The 21,875-nt window shown below is 35.8% G+C and overlaps 1 protein-coding gene across 1 annotated transcript in view; it reads left to right on the top strand.

Annotated features, from left to right (window-relative positions):
• kl-2 (dynein heavy chain 2, axonemal kl-2) overlaps positions 1-21,875 on the top strand; it is a 1,497,432-nt gene that overhangs the window by 165,867 nt on the left and 1,309,690 nt on the right. Inside the window, exon 10 of the mRNA XM_090414156.1 lies at positions 3,649-3,779. Within this exon, the coding sequence (XP_090270282.1) occupies positions 3,649-3,779 (131 nt within the window). The remainder of the gene's footprint in view (positions 1-3,648; positions 3,780-21,875) is intronic.

The raw sequence follows: 21,875 nt of genomic DNA, 5'->3' as shown, positions 1-21,875 counted from the left end.
AAGTATTATATATTATTCTTTCTTGCCTTATATCTACTATTTTGTGAAACTCAAATGTTTCTTCAATTCACACGACAACATAAGAAAAGAAGTGAATAACATTTATTCAAAAGTCATATATTTTGACCTGAAAATTATAGACCATTATCAGTGGGCAATGATAGTTGAATACAAAGTAGAATGTGAACCAGATTGATTTGAAACAGCGAGAGCCAGGTGATGTTATGCATAAAACAACACAAAGACATAGCTGAGGAAATGTATTATTAGTTATTAATTAAAACTTTAATCATATACAATAAAAATAAGACTCTCTCTCATATCTCTGACAGTAAGCAGCAGTTGTTCAGATTCAAGTTTAATGATGAAGTAAGGTTTTGGTGGCTTCTTTAAATAAATGTTCAAATTTATAGTGACAACAATGGAGTGAGCATGTTTCAGATAATAGGATATTGTGGTCTGTATCTATTCCATATTTTGCAAGGCCATCTTTTTCAGATTTCCTAATTATTTTTTCCAATGAATGTCCAGTTTGTCCAAAGTATGAATGATAACAATCATAAGGAACTTGGTAGATACCAGGAAGGGCAAGAGCAGCATGTTTATCTTTATAAGATGGGAACTGTGATGATAGTTAGTTGACTGGCATAAATGCAGCCACTAGATTGTACTTCTTAAGAATTCTAGAAATTGGTTCTGAAATGTCAAAAGTGTATTGCATACACTTCTGACATTTCAGAACCTAATACTGTTTACTTGTTATTTGAGCTTGGAATATAGGAATCAAACAAATATGTGGTAAACTTTGAGCAACCATTCAGTTTCATATATCGTTTGATGTTTAAAAGTTCTTGCTGTAGTGGTTGTGACATAGAGCATATAGTGTGAGCACATCATGATAAAGTTTTAATAATTCCAATCTTCTGAGAGGGATGGCAAGCAGATTGCTGTTGAATGTAGCATCCAGTGCCAGGACTTTCAATAAACAAAAGTAATTAGTTCACCTGATAATGAGTGGAGGAGAAGGATGTCTAAGATGGATAATTTGTTTAATTTTTATGGTCACTACATGCACTCTTTGCTGATCATTTAACAAACATAATCAACATTTAGATGGCAGATTCAATTCCCATGTCTCTAAGCAAGGCCAACCTCCTACTGTTTCAGATAATTGGGTAGTTAACATCTCAGGATGCCCTTTAACCGAAAGTTCAATTCTTATTCTTTTAAAAGGACATGAATTTGCTAAAGTTACTAAGAAGAAAATTTTTGTTGCACAATATGGTATAAGAAAAAACTTGTGCCCTATAATTTCACATAAGAAACTATATGTCACAAGTATCTCTAAAAGAACTAAAATGTTAGTTTTGTCTCTTTGCCTGAATTATTAGCCTCATCCTCTCCTCATGGAAAAGGTTTTGCTACTGCCAGTTAGTGTTTAACTCTGTCTTGGAAAGAAGAGAGTTAGAAATTCTACCATATCTCTAACAGGAGTTGGACGCATGTTTTAAAGACTATGCACCAAAAAGATAATAATTTTAATTTTACATGTCTACATAAGAATCATTAATTCAGTTGATACCCTAAAAGGTATCAACTGAATTAATGTAGACATATAGTATTATTAGACATATAGCCCATATAGTATAGGTTATAGTATTCACAGAGCACCAAGCTTTGTGAATACTATAACCAAGTTTGTAGAAAGTTGTATTAGCTTGGATATGCTATGTTAAAGATACCAAGCAATTTTATAAGCTAGGTTTTTAATCCTTTTTCCCAAGTAAGCAAACTTACATCAACACCATAATAAGGCTTCCTGAAACTACAGATGATTTTATATACTCCTGGGAACTGAAGTTGGTGATGTTTTGGCTTAGGTTGACTCAGGAAAGAATAAAGTTTTTGGTAGGGTAGTGAAGTATGTTCTGATATTAAATTTCTTCATAATTTTCACCAATTTGAGCGAATATAGAACTCACATACGGTAATGGAATGTGTGCAATGGGGGGTTAGAGTTATCTTCCTGCCAAGATTGGAGACATGGGTATAGATGGTTAGAAATGCTTCGAGGTGAGTAGCTGTTGTTTTAAGAAAGTGCTTTTGAGGTGGTTCAGTTTGATTTGAAGATCTTCTTCTTCTGAAATTAGAGATCTCACATGATGAATCAGAGTGGTGATAATTCTGAGTTTCTGCAGAGGGAAGTGATGAGAGGAGGCATGTAAGTATCTATCTGTATGAGTTGTTTTCCGAAAAATAGAATGAGCAAACCGATAAGTCTGTCTCACTACAACTCGAAGAGCATCAACATGATATCTCTTACAACAGAACCCATGCAAGCTCCCTCTCCAGTCATGTCCTTTTCTCTGCCAACTCTAATTTAGAAGATCATCAACACCAGATAGACTGGAATCTTACTACAAATATCTATAAATGCCCTGATGAACTGGAAAGACGCATCTTAGAATCGAAAGAAATAGTTCTGGACTCCTTCCTCACACATTAACATAATTTAAGTTATAGCTTACCTGATTCACACAGCGCAGTAATTCAATTTTGGTGTTCTCGAGATAGTTCCCACTCACTAACACCTCACCCTAGACCTACCACGCAGACGCCATTTCAAACTTGACTGTTGTTATTCCTAACTTGTTTATGTGAGAAGTTCACCTTTTTATCTTGCTAGTTTTTCGGTTTTTTTTTTTTTTCTTTTGTGATAGTATGTACACCTGTATACTATTTCATACAAAAGAATGAAATACAACTAGTTTCATTCCGATGGAACTAGTTGTGTTCTAATTAAAGTTTTTTGTCTTATGTCGGTGTTTCTAGTCAGTAAAATTCTTGTATAAAAATGTCTACAATCCGAGTAAATACACTCAATAATATATGTGTGTGTGTGTGTGTGTGTGTGTGTGTGTGTGTGTGTGTGTGTGTGTGTGTGTGTGTGTGTGTGTGTGTGTGTGTGTGTGTGTGTGTGTGTGTGTGTGTGTTCATATTATTTACTGACTGAATTCTGAGAATTAGATAAAACAAATTAATTTAATTTAAATTAAATTAAATTAAATATTTTCTAATTCTTGGAATTCAGTCAGTAAATAATATGAACATATCTACATACCAAGTCAACATAGCTGATAATCATGTATATATATATATATATATATAGCAGAAGTGCAGCAAAATTGTTATCTACTTAATGAGTGTCTTCAGCCTGTTTGTAGATTTATAAATAGTTTGCATGAGCACTCTGAATGCACTTTCTTACCTTGTTTTTTCAAACAAAATGTTTTATCGCTGAGGATGAAATAAGTTATTCATTCCAGAATATTTCAAATTTATAAGAAACTAATTCAATTTTTATAGAGTCTATATGTTCAACTTATACCATATTTCTCACGTAATAGTATATTGAGTAGAGTGTATATTTTTAATATACTCTGGATTTGAAATAGTTGTACTGAGTTTTTAAACTATCCTCATAATAAAAGTAGTTACATATGAAGAACATTTCATATGCAAACTTTTATTGTTTGATTACACCAGGATAAAATATGGATGCAAAGGAGAGTAATCTACTTTCTTAACTTTATTACATTGTGAGTGTTGTAAATCAAATATTGTAAATGATTCTTTCCATAATTCCAGGTTATTATGCTGGTCGTGTTGAACTTCCATATAACTTAGCCTCTATGTTTCGCCCAATATGTATGGTTGTTCCAGATACTACTGTGATTGCTGAAATAATATTGTTCTCAGAAGGATTTGTAGTTACGAAGGTATATAATTAGTATATGATTATCAAAGATTTTAATATGGTATATTTAATTTTTTAAATGATTTAAAATACATTTTATATTATCCATATATAATATATTCCAAAAGACATCTGATGTTTTATTTAAGATAGTCATAAGACAGAAAGGCTTAAGTTCATTGATTATTCATAATAATGATTTATGGTATAAATACACCATGAGAGGAAAAAATACATTTATTAAACTCATTGATATTTCACTGGTTTAATGCCCAGCATCATCAGTGCACAGTTATAACTGCACAAGCACACAGTACTAAATTAAGTAATTATGTAAAACAGTTTAAATTGTAACTGCCAACAGAACTAATGTCCTTACATGGTATCCTCTATGGATCAGATAAACATATTTCCCATGGAAAGGAAAAATATATGAACAGCTAGATGGGACTGCTATAGGTTCCCCTCTTTCCCCACCCTCTAGCTAACTTCTATATAGAACATTGTGAAACCCAATAACTCAACACAGTCACACTTAAACCAATAATTTGACTGCACTATGTTCATGATGTGCTTGCTGTTTGGCCTTCTTGTTCAAAGACATTAGATACACTTTTGGCACATCTTAACAGCTAATATCCTAAAATAAACTTCACCAAAAAAAAAAAAAGAAATTAACAATTATCTTCCCTTTTTAGATACACTAGTGACACAACTTCCTAATGGCTCATTATCCTTCTCTATTTACAGACAACCCACTCATACAGGAAAGTATTTACATAAACAATTACACCACCACCCTTTCTAACAGTATGGCATCCTCAAAATAATTACTCACCTAGCCAAGGCTGTTTATTCAAATGATACAGCTCTTGAAACTGAGCTTAGGGATCTTCACAAGACCTTTTTAGCCAATGGCTGCAGCCCATATAAAATAAATAAATATTGTATGCACCCCTCCCCATTCCTCCTGTACTCAACACACAGGATCACAAAAAACCATTCCCAATCTATATATTAAGGGTATATCAGAAAAAACAGCTAAGTTTCTCTGCAAATATGCTCTCCTGCCACTTTCAAACCTTTCATTCAGCTAGCTACCTTCATACATTCTCCTAAAGATCAAATGCATCCTCTTGAACATCCCTGAGCATATAAAGTTTGTTTTGCCTGCAGTTTAGCCTACTTTTTGACAGACTGGTAGATCAGTTAACATCTCCCTTGAAGAACACAAAAATTATATCTGTGATCATCTATATGGCAAGTTGAGCATGGTCTGTATGGCAGACCATTCTGTGGATATCCCTTCACATAGGATTAGATGGAAGAAAACATCTGTATTGCATGGAATTGATGAAGATAAGCCAAGAGATATAGTGCATGCAGAGTGAAATGAGGAAAATTTAGATATACATATAAGAGTGATGAAGAATAGATGAAAGATGACCGTGAATTAGGTAACAAATAATTGAAGGGTGCTGTATAGGGATTTGATTATTAGAAGCATGAGTGAAGAAGAAGGTACAGTTTTTTTATCTGGATGAAGAATGACCATAGTGATTGAAGTATTAGATATTGGGAGGAAGCAAGCAAAAGAGTTGATAGTGATAGTAGAAACAAATGCTTTGGTTGGGAACAGGGAGATGCAATAATGGTTATCATGAAATTGTTCAAAGAATAAAATGAACAATGGGGGTAGGAAAAGTAGTGCCTATGTTGTCCAGATGTCATAGTGATCAGTCAAGATGGAAATAGCATGCTAGTGGTATGTGGTATTTCCACTAGCATGCTGTTGCTGGAAGGGAGAGTAATGATATTAGTGAAAAAAAAAAGATCTGAGGAAGTAAGAGGCAATGTAGAATAGCATGAACATAGGATATAAAGGACTGAAGAAGAGTGTTTGTGAATGAGGAGAATGAGAGAACAGTAACACAAAACAAAAATAGGGAAAATCAGGGTTGAGAGGGAGTCACTTTTTTGAGAAATGCAGATTTCAGATGCAGAAGAGGATGTGCAAGGAGACAATAAAGGAATGGGATTGTCTAGGATATGTGTGTGTGTGGGAGCAGGGGGTGTTGGTGTTGGATATATGGTGATAGATAGGAATGAGGGAGGAAAAGGATGGAGGTCACATTTGAGAAGTGGTGTTTACTGGGACTTGTTATATATCCAGAAACGATATGATGTTTGTTTATGAATTCCTAAGTATCCAAAATAAGAGGAATAAAATTATTGCATTGATTGAGTTCTTTCACCCAGAAATTATCAGAATAAGTGAGTCATGGTAAAGGATGACATCTCAAGAGGAATAGAGAGATGAAAGGGTAGGATGTTTTTCATGAAGATATACATGACAGAAAGGAAGGAGAGTGCTATTGTTATGGGAGGGGAGCTATGCCCATCCAATGTGGAAATGCATGGGAGAAAATAGAGCAACAGTTTGGAGGCAATTGGTAGCAGGTAGAAAGTGGATAGGATGAAATATTCAGTTGGATGTTGCTATAGATTTTGTAATGTGGAGGGTGGGGAAAAGAAAATGTATAGGTTAATTATCCTAGTAAATGAATGATTTTAATTAAGCTAATATAGATCAGAATGAAGAGATGGCATTTGAAAGCTAAGAGAATGAATTTTTCAATTTTTGAGAGATAGATACCTTCAGCAGTATGTAACATAGAGCCTACATGGATTGAGGATCTTGGATTTGATGATCTCATAAGAAGATGTCATTAAAAATGAGGTGTTGAATCTTCTTCCAGTTGGTGAGAGTGACCATGAAGTGATTATCTGAGTGGTTGCCAGCTATATTATTATTATGTAACATCTCCAGGGAGTCCAAAGACTCATTGAGGGAGGGCACCTGCTCTACAACTATTCGTCTCCACTAACCCAAACTGCACATATTCTAGCAAAAGACTTCACTCCCAAAACACAGTGAAGTATAGGAGTGATCATACAGCATCTATGGCCATCAATTGTGAAATTTTTCATTTTTAATGTTTTACAAACTTGCTTATGTACTATATAACAAGGTTACGAATGTGTTGGACAAGGGAGATGCATATATAGTGGTATATTTAGATTTTGTGAAGGCTTTTGATAGATTGCTACACTACAAGTTGATAACTAAATTGAAGCAGATGGGACTGAATAATAGATAGTGAGTTTGATAGGTGACTGACTATTAGTTAGTTATCAGCAAGTTGTGTATGGGAAGGAGGAGGGAGCGCTATCTCAAAAGAGGAAAGTCACTAGTGGTGTGCCACAACGGTCAGTTTTGGGATCATTGTTATTTAATTTGTATATTAAATGATACTGGGTTAGGCTTAATTGGTGATATACAACTGTCTGCATATGATAAAAAACTGGGGAAAGTGATGAGGAATCAAGTAGATGTTGTGGTCTTACAGGAGGACTGGTATAGACTATATGAGTGGGCAACAGCATGAATTCAGTGTAAGATTCTGAAATTTGATAGGGCAATAACGGGATGCAAAGTATACACTCGATGAGGAAATTTTGGAGGATCTTGAGGAGATAAAAGACCTTGGCATTGTGGTGGACAAGCATCTTAAGTTCAGAAGTAACATTGCACAAGTTGTGAAGGAACAATGTCATTATTCCACAATCATTTCTCCTCCTCCTACTGCCCACAAAGCTAAAAAATTCCCTAGGATTTTCTTTGGATCTTGGGGCCAATCTCTTTTCATATTGCATTTTGCCTTCCTCATCATACTAGTCACTCTCCTGGCCTGTGTCTTATATTCTTTGTGCATCTGCTCTCCACTCCTCTCGTTATATCTCTTCCATAATTTCTTTTTCAACTGAAGTTCCAGTTTGATATTGTTTGGCATCCACTTTACACCAAATTGTGTCTGCTTCTTCACTTGTGGAATACAGCTTACTATTGCTGCTAACAAATATTCCTTCACAGTTTCCCAAGCACTAATGATATCCTGGCCTTCCAATTCCGTCCTCCATGGAACTTCCTCAAGTTGATATCTAAGACTATTATAATCACCTGCCTTATAATTACACATACATTCCTGTCTCTTTGATACTGCTGCATGTCTAGTCATCTTCCAAATCAAAACCACATGGTCACTCTCTCCAATTGGTGGGAGAGATGTCGTTTCAGTTATTACCAGCTCTTCTGTTGCTATGACCAAATCCAAAACTCTTGAACCTCTTGTTCCCTCTATTACATGTTGCCTAAGACATTTTTCTCTCAAGACTAGAAATTCCATTCCCTTATTACATGCATTTTCCTCTTACCAGTTATACTACTGTAGTTAAAATCTCCCATAACAATCATTCTTTTTCACTTGCCAAGCTGAACTGCATAAACATCACCTGCTCCCCGCCCTCTGTGCTCCTAGGCTTGTAGCAACACCCCACTAAACATCCTGTCTTGCTCACCTCTACCTCACACTATCTGCTCTCAAAAACCATTAATGTCACTGATTTCCAAAGCCTCCACTCTTAGAGGACATAAGTCATTATTTATCATAAGCAGTGCTCCGCCACCACGTTTTCCCTTCCTATCCTTTCAAAAAATGCTGTACCCTGTTACTTCTATTCCTGTTATTATATCATCTTCCATCAAACACATATCAGAGATCCCAATAATCTTTGGCCAGGCTGATGCTATCAGCTCCTCCAGTTCATCTCCTTTATTCCAGATACTCCTGACATTAGTATAAAGCATAAAAATGTCACTGCTTCTATACCTATCATTATTCCTTCCAGACTGCACTGGAGGGAATAATGATAGGTATAGAAGTGTTACCTGATGTCGTCCCCCCTTCCCCCAAAGACCCATTCCCACAAGAGGCCACTCCTGCTACCATCCACCCTGGAAATTCTAGTTTTCTTGCATTGACACACTAACTCATTCAGAAAACAGCAATTTCTCCAGATGCCTACATCCCTCCTCATTCAAATGCAAGTGGTCTCTCGTATACAGTTTCTTTCTGTCCTCAAATGCCCTCCAAGCATCCACATATTCCAATCCTCTCTTCTGACACATTCTGGCTATTATGCTATTCATTATTACTGCTCTTCTGCTCAGCTCGTCATGTTTATACTTGGGTAACACACACACACTGTCTTTCCTCTCTGTGTTTTCTTTTTTTATGTATACTATATAATAAATAATATATAATAAATAAAATATAATAATAAATAATGAATTTATTTTTATTCTTATAAATATTTTATATACTTATGACAGCAATGTTAAATGTCTGTAATTTTTTATATATATTTTCTTATTAAGCTTTTTAAACAAGAGTATTATTATAATAGCACTGTTCTTCCAGTTATTTGATATATCTTTAAGCATTTAAAACAATTAAGCATTCAAAGCGAAATATATATGAAGATAAATAATGATACATTATCAGTCAACAAAAATTATACCAGGTAGATATGGGGGGGGGGCATAATCAAAGAAATAACATGGATCTAAACAGAAATCTACAACCGGATAATATACAGAAAAATCTTAATTTAATCATCATGGAAATTGCATATACAATTGTGAAAGATAAAACCAATCAGAAAAAAATGAAGAATTTGTTGAATTAAAAAAGATTGAAACTAATGATTATTATTATTATTAGACTCTCCATGGAGTCGACAGATTCATTGTGGGAGGTTCATTCAACTGACAACATATTTATGATATAGAATCTTAAAGTCCTTAACACTCCTTGCATTAACAACACATTCTTACAATGCATTCCATTCACTGACAATTCTCCATGTAAAAAATCTACTCCTCACACTTTTCTTCACCACACTTTTACATAACTTCCAGGAATGACCTCTGGTTCATCTCCTCTCATTTTCTACTCTTTTTATAATCACCTCTGGATTAATCTGATAAAATCCTCTCACTAACTTAAATATCTCTATCATATCACCTCTATTCCTCCTATTCCAAACTCTTCAATCCACATCTCTTCAACCTCTCTCAATAGCCAGCATTCCAAACTCCTGATATTGTCTTAGTCACTCATCTCTGGACCTGCTCCAATGTCTCCACATCACATCACATTGAAAACCAGGTGACCAGTGGCACAACCGCTTCCTTATCCTTGCATGTTAGAGTACTGCTTCTTATCATAGCAGCACTACAATGTGCAACCTTTGCAACCCTAGCAATATACCCTCTAAACTTCAGTCTACTATCAACCATCACTCCCAAAGCTCTAATCTCATCCACTTCCTGCAGTACAGCACCATCAATATAGTACACAGCCTTATATTTCTGCACTACAAAATGCAATATCTTGCACTTATTAATATTCAAACTACAACCCCACTTTTCTGTCCAAGTAAAAAGTCTATTGAAATCTTCCTGAACGGATTCAGCATCAGCAATGCTACTAATAATTCTTCCCAACTTTGCATCATCAGTAAACAACTGAAGATCCCCAGTCACTCCACATGATATATCATTTAAAAACAAGTTAAACAGCACGGCTCAAGAACAGAATCCTGGGGCACACCACTGGTGACCCTCCTTTTTTTTGAGATACTGCTCCATCATACACAACCTGCTGGTATCATTCAGAGAGCCAGTCTCCAATCCATCTAACCAATATACAATCGATTCTAGAGAAATTTGGCAGCCAGTCTAACAATTAGTTCTCCTGGCTAAGGCATGCAGTCAAACAATACTGATTTTCTAATTTTATTGATGATGCTGACAAAAAACTGGGATTTAGCCTTAAGATGTGCCAACTGAATATCGAGGGAATTAACAGAGCAAAATGTGACTATCTCTGCCAAATACTACAAGAAAATAACATTGACGTTGTGCTTCTTCAAGAAACACATGCTGAAGACGACCTTAATAGAAGAGGAAAAATAACTGGTTACACTCTGATTGGTGCTACATACCACCAGAATTATGGCATTGCAACATATATCAAGGATGATATCGAAAATGCTTCTGTCCTGACAACGAGATGTGATAACAATACCCATCTTGTGAGTGTGAAAATTCACAACATAACAATAGTCAATGTCTATAAACCTCCTTTAACATCATGGTCTATAGATGTGATACCTACTTATCAACATCCAACAGTATGGATTGGTGATTTTAATAGCCATCATGAAGAATGGAAGTACCGTGATAACAACGACTGCAGGACTACCCTCGTTCAATGGGCAGAAATAAATAATACACACCTTGTATTTGATGCCAAAGATAGAAACACCTTTAGATCATCAGCATGGCAAACAGTCTAATCCAGACTTATGTTTTGTTTCAATAAACACAGAAGGGCAAACATTACCAGCAAAACGATATGTACTTTCTAACTTCCTGCACAGTCAACATCGACCGGTGTTACTGGAAATTGGTATGACACTACCTATAGCAAGATCCTTTCCACGACCATGTTGGAATTTTAAAAAAGCAAATTGGAGAAATTTTGCGAATGAATTGGATAAATGTGTTCGGTGAATACCAGCTAGAGTTGCAGAGTACAAGAGATTTGTAGGAGCAATCATATCAACTGCGAAAAAATATATCCCTAGAGGTTACAGAAAAGATTATGTCCCTGGATGGAATGAAGAGAGTGAACATCTCTACAGAGAGTTCTTGAAAAGTGAAGATTCTGAAATAGCAGATGAATTACTGCATAGCCTGAACTCATCTCGAAAAACAAAATGGATTGATACGGTTAAAAACTTTGACTTCAAACGATCAAGTAAAAAAGCTTGGAATGTTCTCCAACAACTATCCGCATCTAATCTACCTAAAAGAAAAAGCACAATCATCTCCCCTGAGAAAATAGCTAATCAAATCATTAATATGTCAAGAGCACCTAGGGACCGTGAACATACCAAGAAAGTTAAGAAAGAACTTAGAGCTTTAAAAATAAATGCCCCTGCTTTCTCACAATATGCCTCAATCTTCACTATAGATGAAATAAAAGCTGTCATAAAAGATATCAAAGCAGGCAAGGCCCCAGGCTTCGATGGTGTCCATCCTGAATTTCTGATTAATAGTAGGCCAAATACCATAAAATGGCTCTGTGAATTCTTTTCTGATATATTATTGACTGGCCGACTACCTAGCCAGTTTAAGAAGTCAAAAATAGTTGCTATTCTTAAACCTGGAAAACCACCCCAGGAGGCAAAAAGTTACAGACCTATTGCTTTATTGAGTTGCACCTATAAAATGTTAGAGCGCCTTCTGTACAACAGATTGTCCACACCAATTATGCAGCATGTCCCGATTGAGCAAGCTGGTTTTAGAGAAAAACGTGGTTGCTGTGATCAAGTGCTCACTTTAACATCATACATAGAAGCTGGATTTCAGAAGCAAGAAAAAACATCAGCTGTCTTCTTGGACCTAACAGCAGCCTATGATATAGTATGGCGTGAAGGTCTTATATACAAATTTCTTAGCATTGTCCCATGTAAATGGACCGCACACTTAATTTCCTCCATGCTCACTGAATGTTTCTTTCAAGTTATATTAGGAAATAAAATGTCCCGACAACGAAAACTTAATAATGGTCTTCCACAAGGGTCAGTATTGGCACCCTTACTTTATAACCTATACACATATGACTTACCTGCTGCCATCTCACACAAGTTCTGTTATGCTGATGACACTGTAAGCCATTCGACATTCGACACAAAAACATAAGTCAGGCTGAAGACGTACTTACAAAAGATCTGAAAACTATAGGTGAATATTATAAAAAATGGAGGCTCCAGCTCAATCCAGACAAAACAGAAGTATCAAGCTTTAACTTTAATAATCACATGGCAGATGTCACTTTACATATCTTCTTTGAAGGATGTTTACTACGACACAATAAGTTTCCAAAGTACTTGGGCATTACCCTGGACCGCACGCTCTCGTACAAGCAACACCTAATAAACGTTTCTGCTAAGTTAAGAACCCGTAACAACATAATACAAAAACTAATAGGCACGACATGGGGAGCAACAGCCGTTAATCTGCGGATTACTGCTCTTGATCTAATTTTCTCTGTTGCTGAATATTGCTCACCAGTGTGGCTAAATAGCACACATGTTAAACTTGTTGATAGCCAACTAAATAATACAATGAGACTGATTTCTGGTACAATTAAATCAACGCACACACACTGGCTTCCAGCGCTTAGTAACATTGTTCCACCGAATCTGCGCAGGACTAAGGCTCTCTTACATGAGTATAAGAAAATCTTGGAGAACACAGCCCTACCAATACATTTAGATCTCCCAGACTTAAGTGTACGACGATTGAGATCAAGACATCCACCACTACAATTAGCCCAACTACTACTACATTCTAACTTTGACTTGAAGCAAAAGTGGCAAGAACAGTGGGAGAGCCATACAGATGACATCACAAAATTTTCTCTCAATGAATTACAAGAAAGTTTTGATGCTTGCTCACACCTCCCATGAAAATCCTGGACTCAGCTTAATAGAATACGAACTGGTCATGGTGTATGTGCGGATATGCTTTTTAAATGGGGTAAACGACCATCCCCACATTGTGATTGTGGAGCTCAGAGACAAACTGTGAACCATATTGTGACTCAGTGTTATCTCAGAGCATATTCAGGAGACAAATTGGACTTTTTAAGTGCTACACCCGAAGCTATGAACTATCTGACCTATATGGATGTAACCTTTTAATTTTATTGGTTTTTAAAATGACTTTTGACTTTTAATTTATATGTTATTAAAGTGTATTGTACTGCATGTTTTGATATTCGTGCCATACGAATAAATAAATAAACAATCGATTCCTATCCTCTGCAACTTGTGCATGTGGTAATCTATCAAATGATTTCGCAAAGTCTAAGAATATCATTGTATATGATTCTCCCTTATCTAACACACTTGTCACCTTATTATAAAATGCAAGTAAATATTGAAACAGGATCTACCCTTTACAAATCTATGCTGACCTTCATAAAGAATGCCATGTCTGTCAACCCAATTCTGTATTCTATTCCTTATCAATTTCTCCAACACCTTGGCCACAACTGCAGTTATACAGACTGGCCTATAATTGGAGACTTCTGTCTTAGAACCATGCTTGTGGAGTGGTACTATTTTGCACTCTTTCCACTCCTTAGGAACCCTACCCACTGCTAGACTTTCATTAAATAACTAGGTCAAGGACATAACCAACTGTGGTGTATATTCCTTAAGCATATGTGGTGATATATCATCCATTCCTAGAGCCTTTTCACATCTAACCAAATCAACATCTGATACACCTCTGTTTCTTTCACTTCCAATTCTCCTAATACTTGCCTCTCTTCTATATATTGTTCCAGATAATTTATAGCAGTATGATATACGCTGATAAAATGCTTCTTCAATAATTCTACTATATCTTTTGCAGCTGTTAGTCTGCTGCGATGACTATCCATCAGTGTTAGTCTGCCATAATTCTTCTTCTTCTTGCTTTCCATATAGCAGAAAAATTCCCTCGAGTTAACCTTTGCCTGATTAATCAATCTCCTCTCATACTGTACCTTTTCTTTCTTTGCCATGCTCATCACCTTCCTAGCCTGCACATTATACTCATCTTGGAACTGATCACCACCAACTGTCTTATACCTCCTCCATAACATTTTATTTTCCAGCACAGCTTGCTTGATTTCGTTGTTTATCCATTTCACTCCCACTCTGTTTACTCACTTAACCCTTGGTATGCAGTCATACATTGCTTTTGTCAGATACTGCCTTATGAGTTTCCATGCATTTCAATTTCTTTTCCTCTCAGCTCATCTACCCAATGTACTAATGCTAACTGACCCTATAATCACCTGCTTTATACTTCCACGTGTATCCTTTTTTGACAATGACTTTTTCTTGTTTCATCACTTCCCAAACAAGTACCTCATGATCGCTCTCATCAACTGGCAACAGTGTCAACACCTCATTAACAACTACATCTTGTAAAGTTATCGCCAAATCTAAAACATTAAACGTTAAAGCCTCTAGTTGCTTCTATCACATGCTGCTTAAGATACTTATCTCTCAGAAATTCCACAAACTCGCGCTCCCTGTTCCATACACTATCTCCTCCTTCCAGTCATATACCTGTAATTAAAGTCTCCCATCAGGATCGTTTTCTTTTTACATGCCCAACAAAGTTGCTTAAACATTTCACAATCAGTATTCTCTTCTTTCCCTGGCTTATAATAGCATCCTATCAGATATAGTAACCTGTTTATTTCAACTTCACTCCACAGATTCAAAATCTGTGCATGCACCATCAATTTCCTCATTTTGCAGTCACAATTCCTTTGCTCCTTTGCTTTCCCCCTGCTCTTTTCACATCTCTATCTTTCCATAATATTATATATCCTTCTAATTCTATTCCAGACATCACATCCTCCTCAGACAACCAGGTTTCACTTATTCCAGTTACTTTTGGGCATACTGTCTCAATTAATGCCACAGACTCAGCTCTCTTGTTTCGAATACTCCTTACATTTCTGTATAAACATGACAATCACTGTGTGTTTGGGTCCATCCTATCAGCACCAAAATTCTCTATTCTAGCTGCTATACTACATCTCTCTCTCTCTCTCTCTTCAGTTTGACCACTCCCATTTCCCTGGTCCTGACTGTGATTTCCATTCACAGTTGGAGAAGGAAAAAAAATCTGATAGATTATCCATAAATAAATAAAACAATGAGGAAAGATTAAGAGCCAACTTTAAAGGTACAGCTGACCTGAGAGGTACTGCTGAGAAGAGAAACAAAGAAGAGGAGTGAGAGAAGAGAAAGAATACATGACTAAACAAGAAAGCAAAAGTAAGGAATTTTGAACAGTGATTCCATAATGAGATGAATGCATTGAATCTCTGCACAAAATTCATTTAAAAATTTCATGAGTGTGATAAATTCCTCAGAAAATTTCTTAGAAAAAATTTCATGATAGAATTGTGCCTCTCATGTGTAAAGATTAATGATGTCATTGAGACTTTGAGGATGCAGAAAGGCAAAGTGAAAGAATTAATTATTTTGACAGGTACAATGATCTGAAAAGAGATGAGTATGGTATGAGTTAAGATTGAAAGGTTACTGAAAGTATCAAAAAAGAAGAGCAAGAGGGTAAAGATAGGGAGAGTATATTACCAAGATATGACAGAGGTGAGTTGAGAAGGAAGACCATGATTGCAAATAAGGCAATGCATTGGTTATACAGGAGTAAAAATGTGTAGTTTGTGGAGATATAGTGATTGAATTTGATTCTATACATTAAAGGGATATCAGACAAAATAAACAGAATACTACAAAAATACAACCTTAAAGCCACCCTAAAACCTCCTGTAAAATTAAAGAACTTACTCAACTCATCCAAGGATCCACTCCATCTGCTGGCCCACCCTGGAGTATACTGTATTCATTGCACCTGTAATTTGCCCTATATGGGGGAAACAGGACACACAATTCCTATCAGAAAAAAATAACATAAACAACACATTAAATATAATAACTATGGTCAAGCTGGTCTTTCTGATCATGCTCTGAACACTTTACAACTGTAGAATTGACTGGAAAAGCACCTGTTGTTTACATCACCCCAAAACATAGTATGAACGTAAATTCAATCCCCACATCTGCAAACTACACATTTTTCTTCCTGTATAACCTATGCATTGCCTCATTTGCAAAATGGACTTCCTTCTCAACTAGAAATGTGAAAAGAAGAGGGGGTGGGAATGCTGTTAATCGTTGCATTGGAGTGCTGCTAATGATTGTTAAAGATTATCAGGAATTGAAACCACAAACTGTGGAAATTGATAATGCTTGTACAGATTTTGAATCTGTGTGATTTGAAGTTGAAATTAACAGGCAAGTATGTCTGATAGGATACTATTATAGGCCAGGGAATGAAGAGAATACTGACATTGAAATAGATAGGCAAATTAGTTGGGCATGTAAAAAGAAAGTGATCCTAATATTTGACTTTAATTACAGGAATATACAATGGAATTAGACAACAATTAGGTTAGATTGTTCAATTTCTGAGAGATAAATATTCTTAAGCAGCATGTGACTGAAGCAACTAGAGGCTTTAATGTTTTGGATTTGGTGATAACTTTACAAGATGTAGTTGTTAATGAAGAATTTCACTGCTGCCAGTTGGTGAGAGTGATCATGAGGTACTTGTATGGGAAATGATGAAACAAGAAAAGGTTACTGCCAAAAATTGATATATGTTAAAGTATAAAATGGACGTTTATAGGAAGCTCTGTAGTCAGTTAACATCAGTATGTTGGGTAGATGAGCTGAGCAGAAAAGATGTAGACAATGCAAGAAAACTCACAAGGCAGTATCTGACAAAAGCAATGTATAACTGCATACCAAGGGTTAACAAGTAAATAGTAGGAGTGAAATAGATAAACAGTGAAATCAAGCAAGCAGTTCTGGAAAAGTGATGGTGATCAGATCCATACTTTACTGATATGGGGTTTCCCCCTTTCATCATTCATCCCTAAGGACTGATTGAGCCCTCCTAATGAGGGATTAAGTAAGTATATTATTGAAGAGTATAAAGTGCAGGCTAGAAAGGTGATGAACATAGTATAGAAAGAAAAGGTGCAATATAAGAGGAGATTGGTTAGTCAAGCCAAGAATAACTCAATGGGAATTTTTCCACTATATGAGAAAGAAAGAAGAGAAAGAATAATTATGGCATGTTGACACTGGTGGAGTCATTTCAGCAGAAGAACAGTTGAAAGGATACAGTGGAATTATTGAACAAGCACTTTATCACTATATATCATGTAAATGATGCAATGCAATATACAGAAGGGAGGCAAGTATTGGGAGAATTGGAAGTGAAAGAATCAGAGGTGTGTCGGGTGTTAGATGTTAATAAGGCTGTGGGAATGGACGACATATCATTATGTGTTCTTAAAAAAACTGTAGCACAGTTGGCTATGCCCTTGACCTGGTTATTTAATGAAAGTCTTGCAGAGGGAAGAGTTCCTAAGGAGTGAAAGAAGACAAAATAGTATTACACAAGCATTGTTATAGGAGAGAAGTTTCTGATTATAGACCAGACTGTATAACTGAAGTTGAGGTCAAGATGTTGGAGAGATTGGTGAGGAATAGAATACAGGATTGGATTGATGGACCTAGCATTGTTTATGATGGTCAGCATGGATTTGTAAAGGGTTGTCCCTGTTTTAGCAATTTACTTGCATTTTTTGATAGGGTAACAGGTGTGTTAGATAAGGGAGAATCATATACAGTGATGTTTCTGACTTTGCAAAAGCGTTTCATTGATTACCACAGATAAGTTGGTGAACAAGTAGAGAGTAGAAATATGAGGCTGTGTACTATATTGACAGTGTCATTCTGCAGGATGTGGATGAGATTTGAGATTTTGGTGTGACGGTTGACAGTAGATTGATATTTAGAGAGCATATTGCCAGTGTTGCAAAGGCTGCATATTGCAGTGCTACTATAATAAGAAGTACTCTAACATGTAAAGATAAGGAACTGGTTGTGCCACTGTATAAAGCACTGGTCAGACTACACTTGGACTGTGGTGTTCAAATCTAGTCACCTGGTTTTCAGTGTGATGGGATCTGCGCGGTTAGCCTAGTGGCTGTGTGCTTCACAACTATATGACTGGGGAAGGAGTGTCCCAGGTTCGATTCCCATCGAAGGAATTTGAGGGGCTTCCTCAGCCATAGCCAAGTTAGCCAGTCTTGGGCATGGGCAGTAGGGTTTTTTCTGCCAGTTTATCTGGCGTTTTTCATCCCACAAGCAGCAAACTGGCCTTATGAACACACACGGATCTACAGCCATAAATACTTAACCCCCCCCCATGAGGGAACTCACCTCACCCCAATAGGGACGGGAGAGAAAAAGGGAGGAAACTCCATACGAATAAATAAAAAAAAGTGTGATGGGGAGACATTGGAGAATGTCTAGAGGCAAGTGACTAAGACAATATCGGGACTTTGGAATAAATACTGGCTATGGAGAGAGGGCAAAGAAATGTTGATTACAGAGTTTAGTGGATGGAGACATTTAAGTTAATGAGAGGATTTTATTGGATTAATCCATTTGAGATTATAAAAATAGTAGAAGGTACAAGGGAAAAAACCTGAGGTCATCCCTGGAAGTTGTAAGAGTGTGGCGAAGAGATATGTGAGGCATAAGATTTTTTATATGGAGAATTGTCAGTGAATGAAATGCATTAACAGAATATGTTGTTAATGCAAGGAGTGTTAAGGATTTTAAGATTCGGTATGATAAATATGTAGTCAGTTGAATGAACCTTCAATGATGAGTGCTGACTCCATGGAGGATGCAATAATAATAATAATAATAATAATAATAATAATAATAATAATAATAATAATAATAATAATAATAATAATACTTAAAATATGTCTTCTACACTATCCCCTCCCATCATCAGATGATCATTCTTTCTTTTAAATAAATTATACTTGACAAGAAATTATATTTTTGTTGGTAAACTTTACCTAAGTGTGAGTAAACAAAACTCATCGTCATCATCAAATTCCTGACATATACCCTCATGGAGTGTACAGGATCTAATGATAGTACTATGTGAATAGTTACATCTCTAATAACTTCCTATCAACAATTTTCCTCTAGATTAGGCTGTTATCTGTCAACAATCTGATATTATCAGATTTCATATTTCTGTCTTCTAACGCACTTTTTTACTATCTCAATCCACCCTGGTCTTCCTCTGAGGAAGACCAAGGTAGTCTTCCTGGAAAAGAACTCGTGTTTAGTTAATCTTTCCTGTCCCATTCTATTTAGGTATCTATAACACCAGAGATTAGCTCTGCTAACACATTCTTGAATGCTAACAATGTCAAGTTCTTTCCTAATATCCTCGTTTTTAATATGATACCATCTTTTCAGTCCCTTAATCTTTCTCAGTATTCTTTGATCAATAGTTTTATTTCTAACCCAGCTCTCAGACATAAGTTAAAAGTAGTTTAAACACTGTTTGTAAAGAGCTAGTTTAGTGTTTTGACTAATTTCTCTCTTATTCCATATAAAATTTATTCAGTTGACTTTCTATCTTACCAGCTTTGCTAATTCTGCTATCTATTTCCAAATTTAATTTGCCATCTTCATTAAAAATTGTGCCTAAATAGCTGAAATGTTTTACTTGTTCTATAGGTTCTCCATTCAGGATGCATTTGATACTTTCAATGTTTCTGTATATTTTCCTTGTGTTTGCCTTGTTACTGCTGATTTTCATACCAAATTTATTACAGCTGTAATTAAATTTGGTTAGGGAATACTGCAGACTTGTCCTGGATTTATTTATCAGTATAACATCATCTGCATAAAGCAATGACATGAGATAAGCATCTCAAATTTTGATATCAGGTTTAACATCACTTTCCTTCATAATGTGATCCATATAGATGATGAATAACAGTGGAGATAATGTACATCTTTATGTATGCGAAGGTTTCTGTGGGCCAGTATTTTGAGAGAGAGATTCCGGTATTGAGACCACATGTTTATTAAATACGAACAGTATAAGTGAAAACCCGACAAGTTTCGTAAGTCATATGACTTACATCATCAGGGGAATTGGTGTATAAAAAAAGTTAAACACAACTTACAAAGATTAAATTCATAGTCCATGTTTCCAACTGTAACATTGAAAAAATTGAAACATTTGTTATTGAATGTTTGTTGGAACATCGTTATTCGTTGACACGTTCTGTGCTTCACGTATGTTATGTTCGAGATCTGAGAAAGTTAGATTTTTTATGAATGCCGACCACACTTAGTGTAATATCAAACCTTGGTTTTTGTTGCACTGTGTAGGAATTCTAAGCATTTTTGCTGCTTCCTTGAATTTTCTTGTGAAACTGTTAGATCTTGAATGAAGAGTTTTTTTTTTTTTTTTTTGTTTAGAAATACTTCCAGGATTTAACAAGTTTAACAAATCAACAAAGATATACTTGTACATAGGTAAAAATGCAGATTGTTCAAGGATTTATAAATGAATACCTTTAATGTAGAATTACTCCATAGAAAAATAATAAATGTAATCTGTTTTGTAAGGTTTAACAATGAAAGAAATATTCTATGAAAATTGTTTATTACGATGTAAGAATAAAATTTCAAAGTTCACTGATGAAACTTTCGGATAAATGTTTGACCTGCAGCAATCGAATATGCATGGAGAGCAGCGCGTGCTCATAATTCCCAGAAGACGCTGCAAAGGAGATCGTCTCGCTTGCAAAAAGATTGGTATCAGGGAGAAAACGTGATGCAGTGAGAAGGTGGAAAAGTGGTAACATAAAAGGAGTCTGCTCCCCTTTCTCAAGGCTTTTTTTTCTTCTCGTCTCTTCTTGTGTTCTGGATAGTCCTCCGCTGCTCAGCATCGACACTCGTGGTTCCAGGGTCCTGGCTGGAAACATCTTCGGAAATGAGTAGCTGAATGCGAATGTCGAAATGGCATGTCAGACGGAGAAAAGTGACGAAGGAGCGGGCCAAGCATGGACACATGGTTGGCCTTCCGTAGAGATCTGTATCCGATGATCACCATGAACAACCACGTGTATCAAAATTAAGCTGAGATGTTTCTAGTCCACTTTGGAGGAAGAGACCTAATAATGAGTTCCAAGTCAAGCCATGTGAGACAATCATCCAGACAAAGAACAAGCATTTTGTAAGAATAGTTGAAGAATAAGTGACGGACCTGATGAATTTCCTGAGAGTTGGTAATGTACAACCTTTAGTGTATCTTTTGTTGAGAAAGGGAAGAAATGTGTGAATTAGTAAGCAGGAACATTCTAATATAGAACTCTTAGTGATTATTTAGTAGCAGTGTCATAGCTACATGAACATATTAATGAGTGATTGTATAGATAAGTTATATTATGCATGTTATGTGAAATAGTTAACAAAGTTAATAGAATAATTGTTTTGGAGGAAATTATAGATCAGTGTATTGATGAGAGCTAAGAATTATTCTAGTAGTAATAATTCATGATAAGATTCAGTTGTATCGATTTAAGTTGCCATATTTAGTTTTATAACCTAGAATGCCATTAATTTAGCTGAGTGTATAATTTGAGGA

Source organism: Typopeltis vanoorti, chromosome 24 (genome assembly GCF_054136105.1).
Source record: "Typopeltis vanoorti isolate ZY-2024b chromosome 24, IOZ_Tvanoo_1.0, whole genome shotgun sequence".
Lineage (NCBI taxonomy): Eukaryota > Metazoa > Arthropoda > Arachnida > Uropygi > Thelyphonidae > Typopeltis > Typopeltis vanoorti.
The sequence above is the reverse complement of the archived record's forward strand: the minus strand, read 5'-3'. Positions and strand labels throughout refer to the sequence as shown.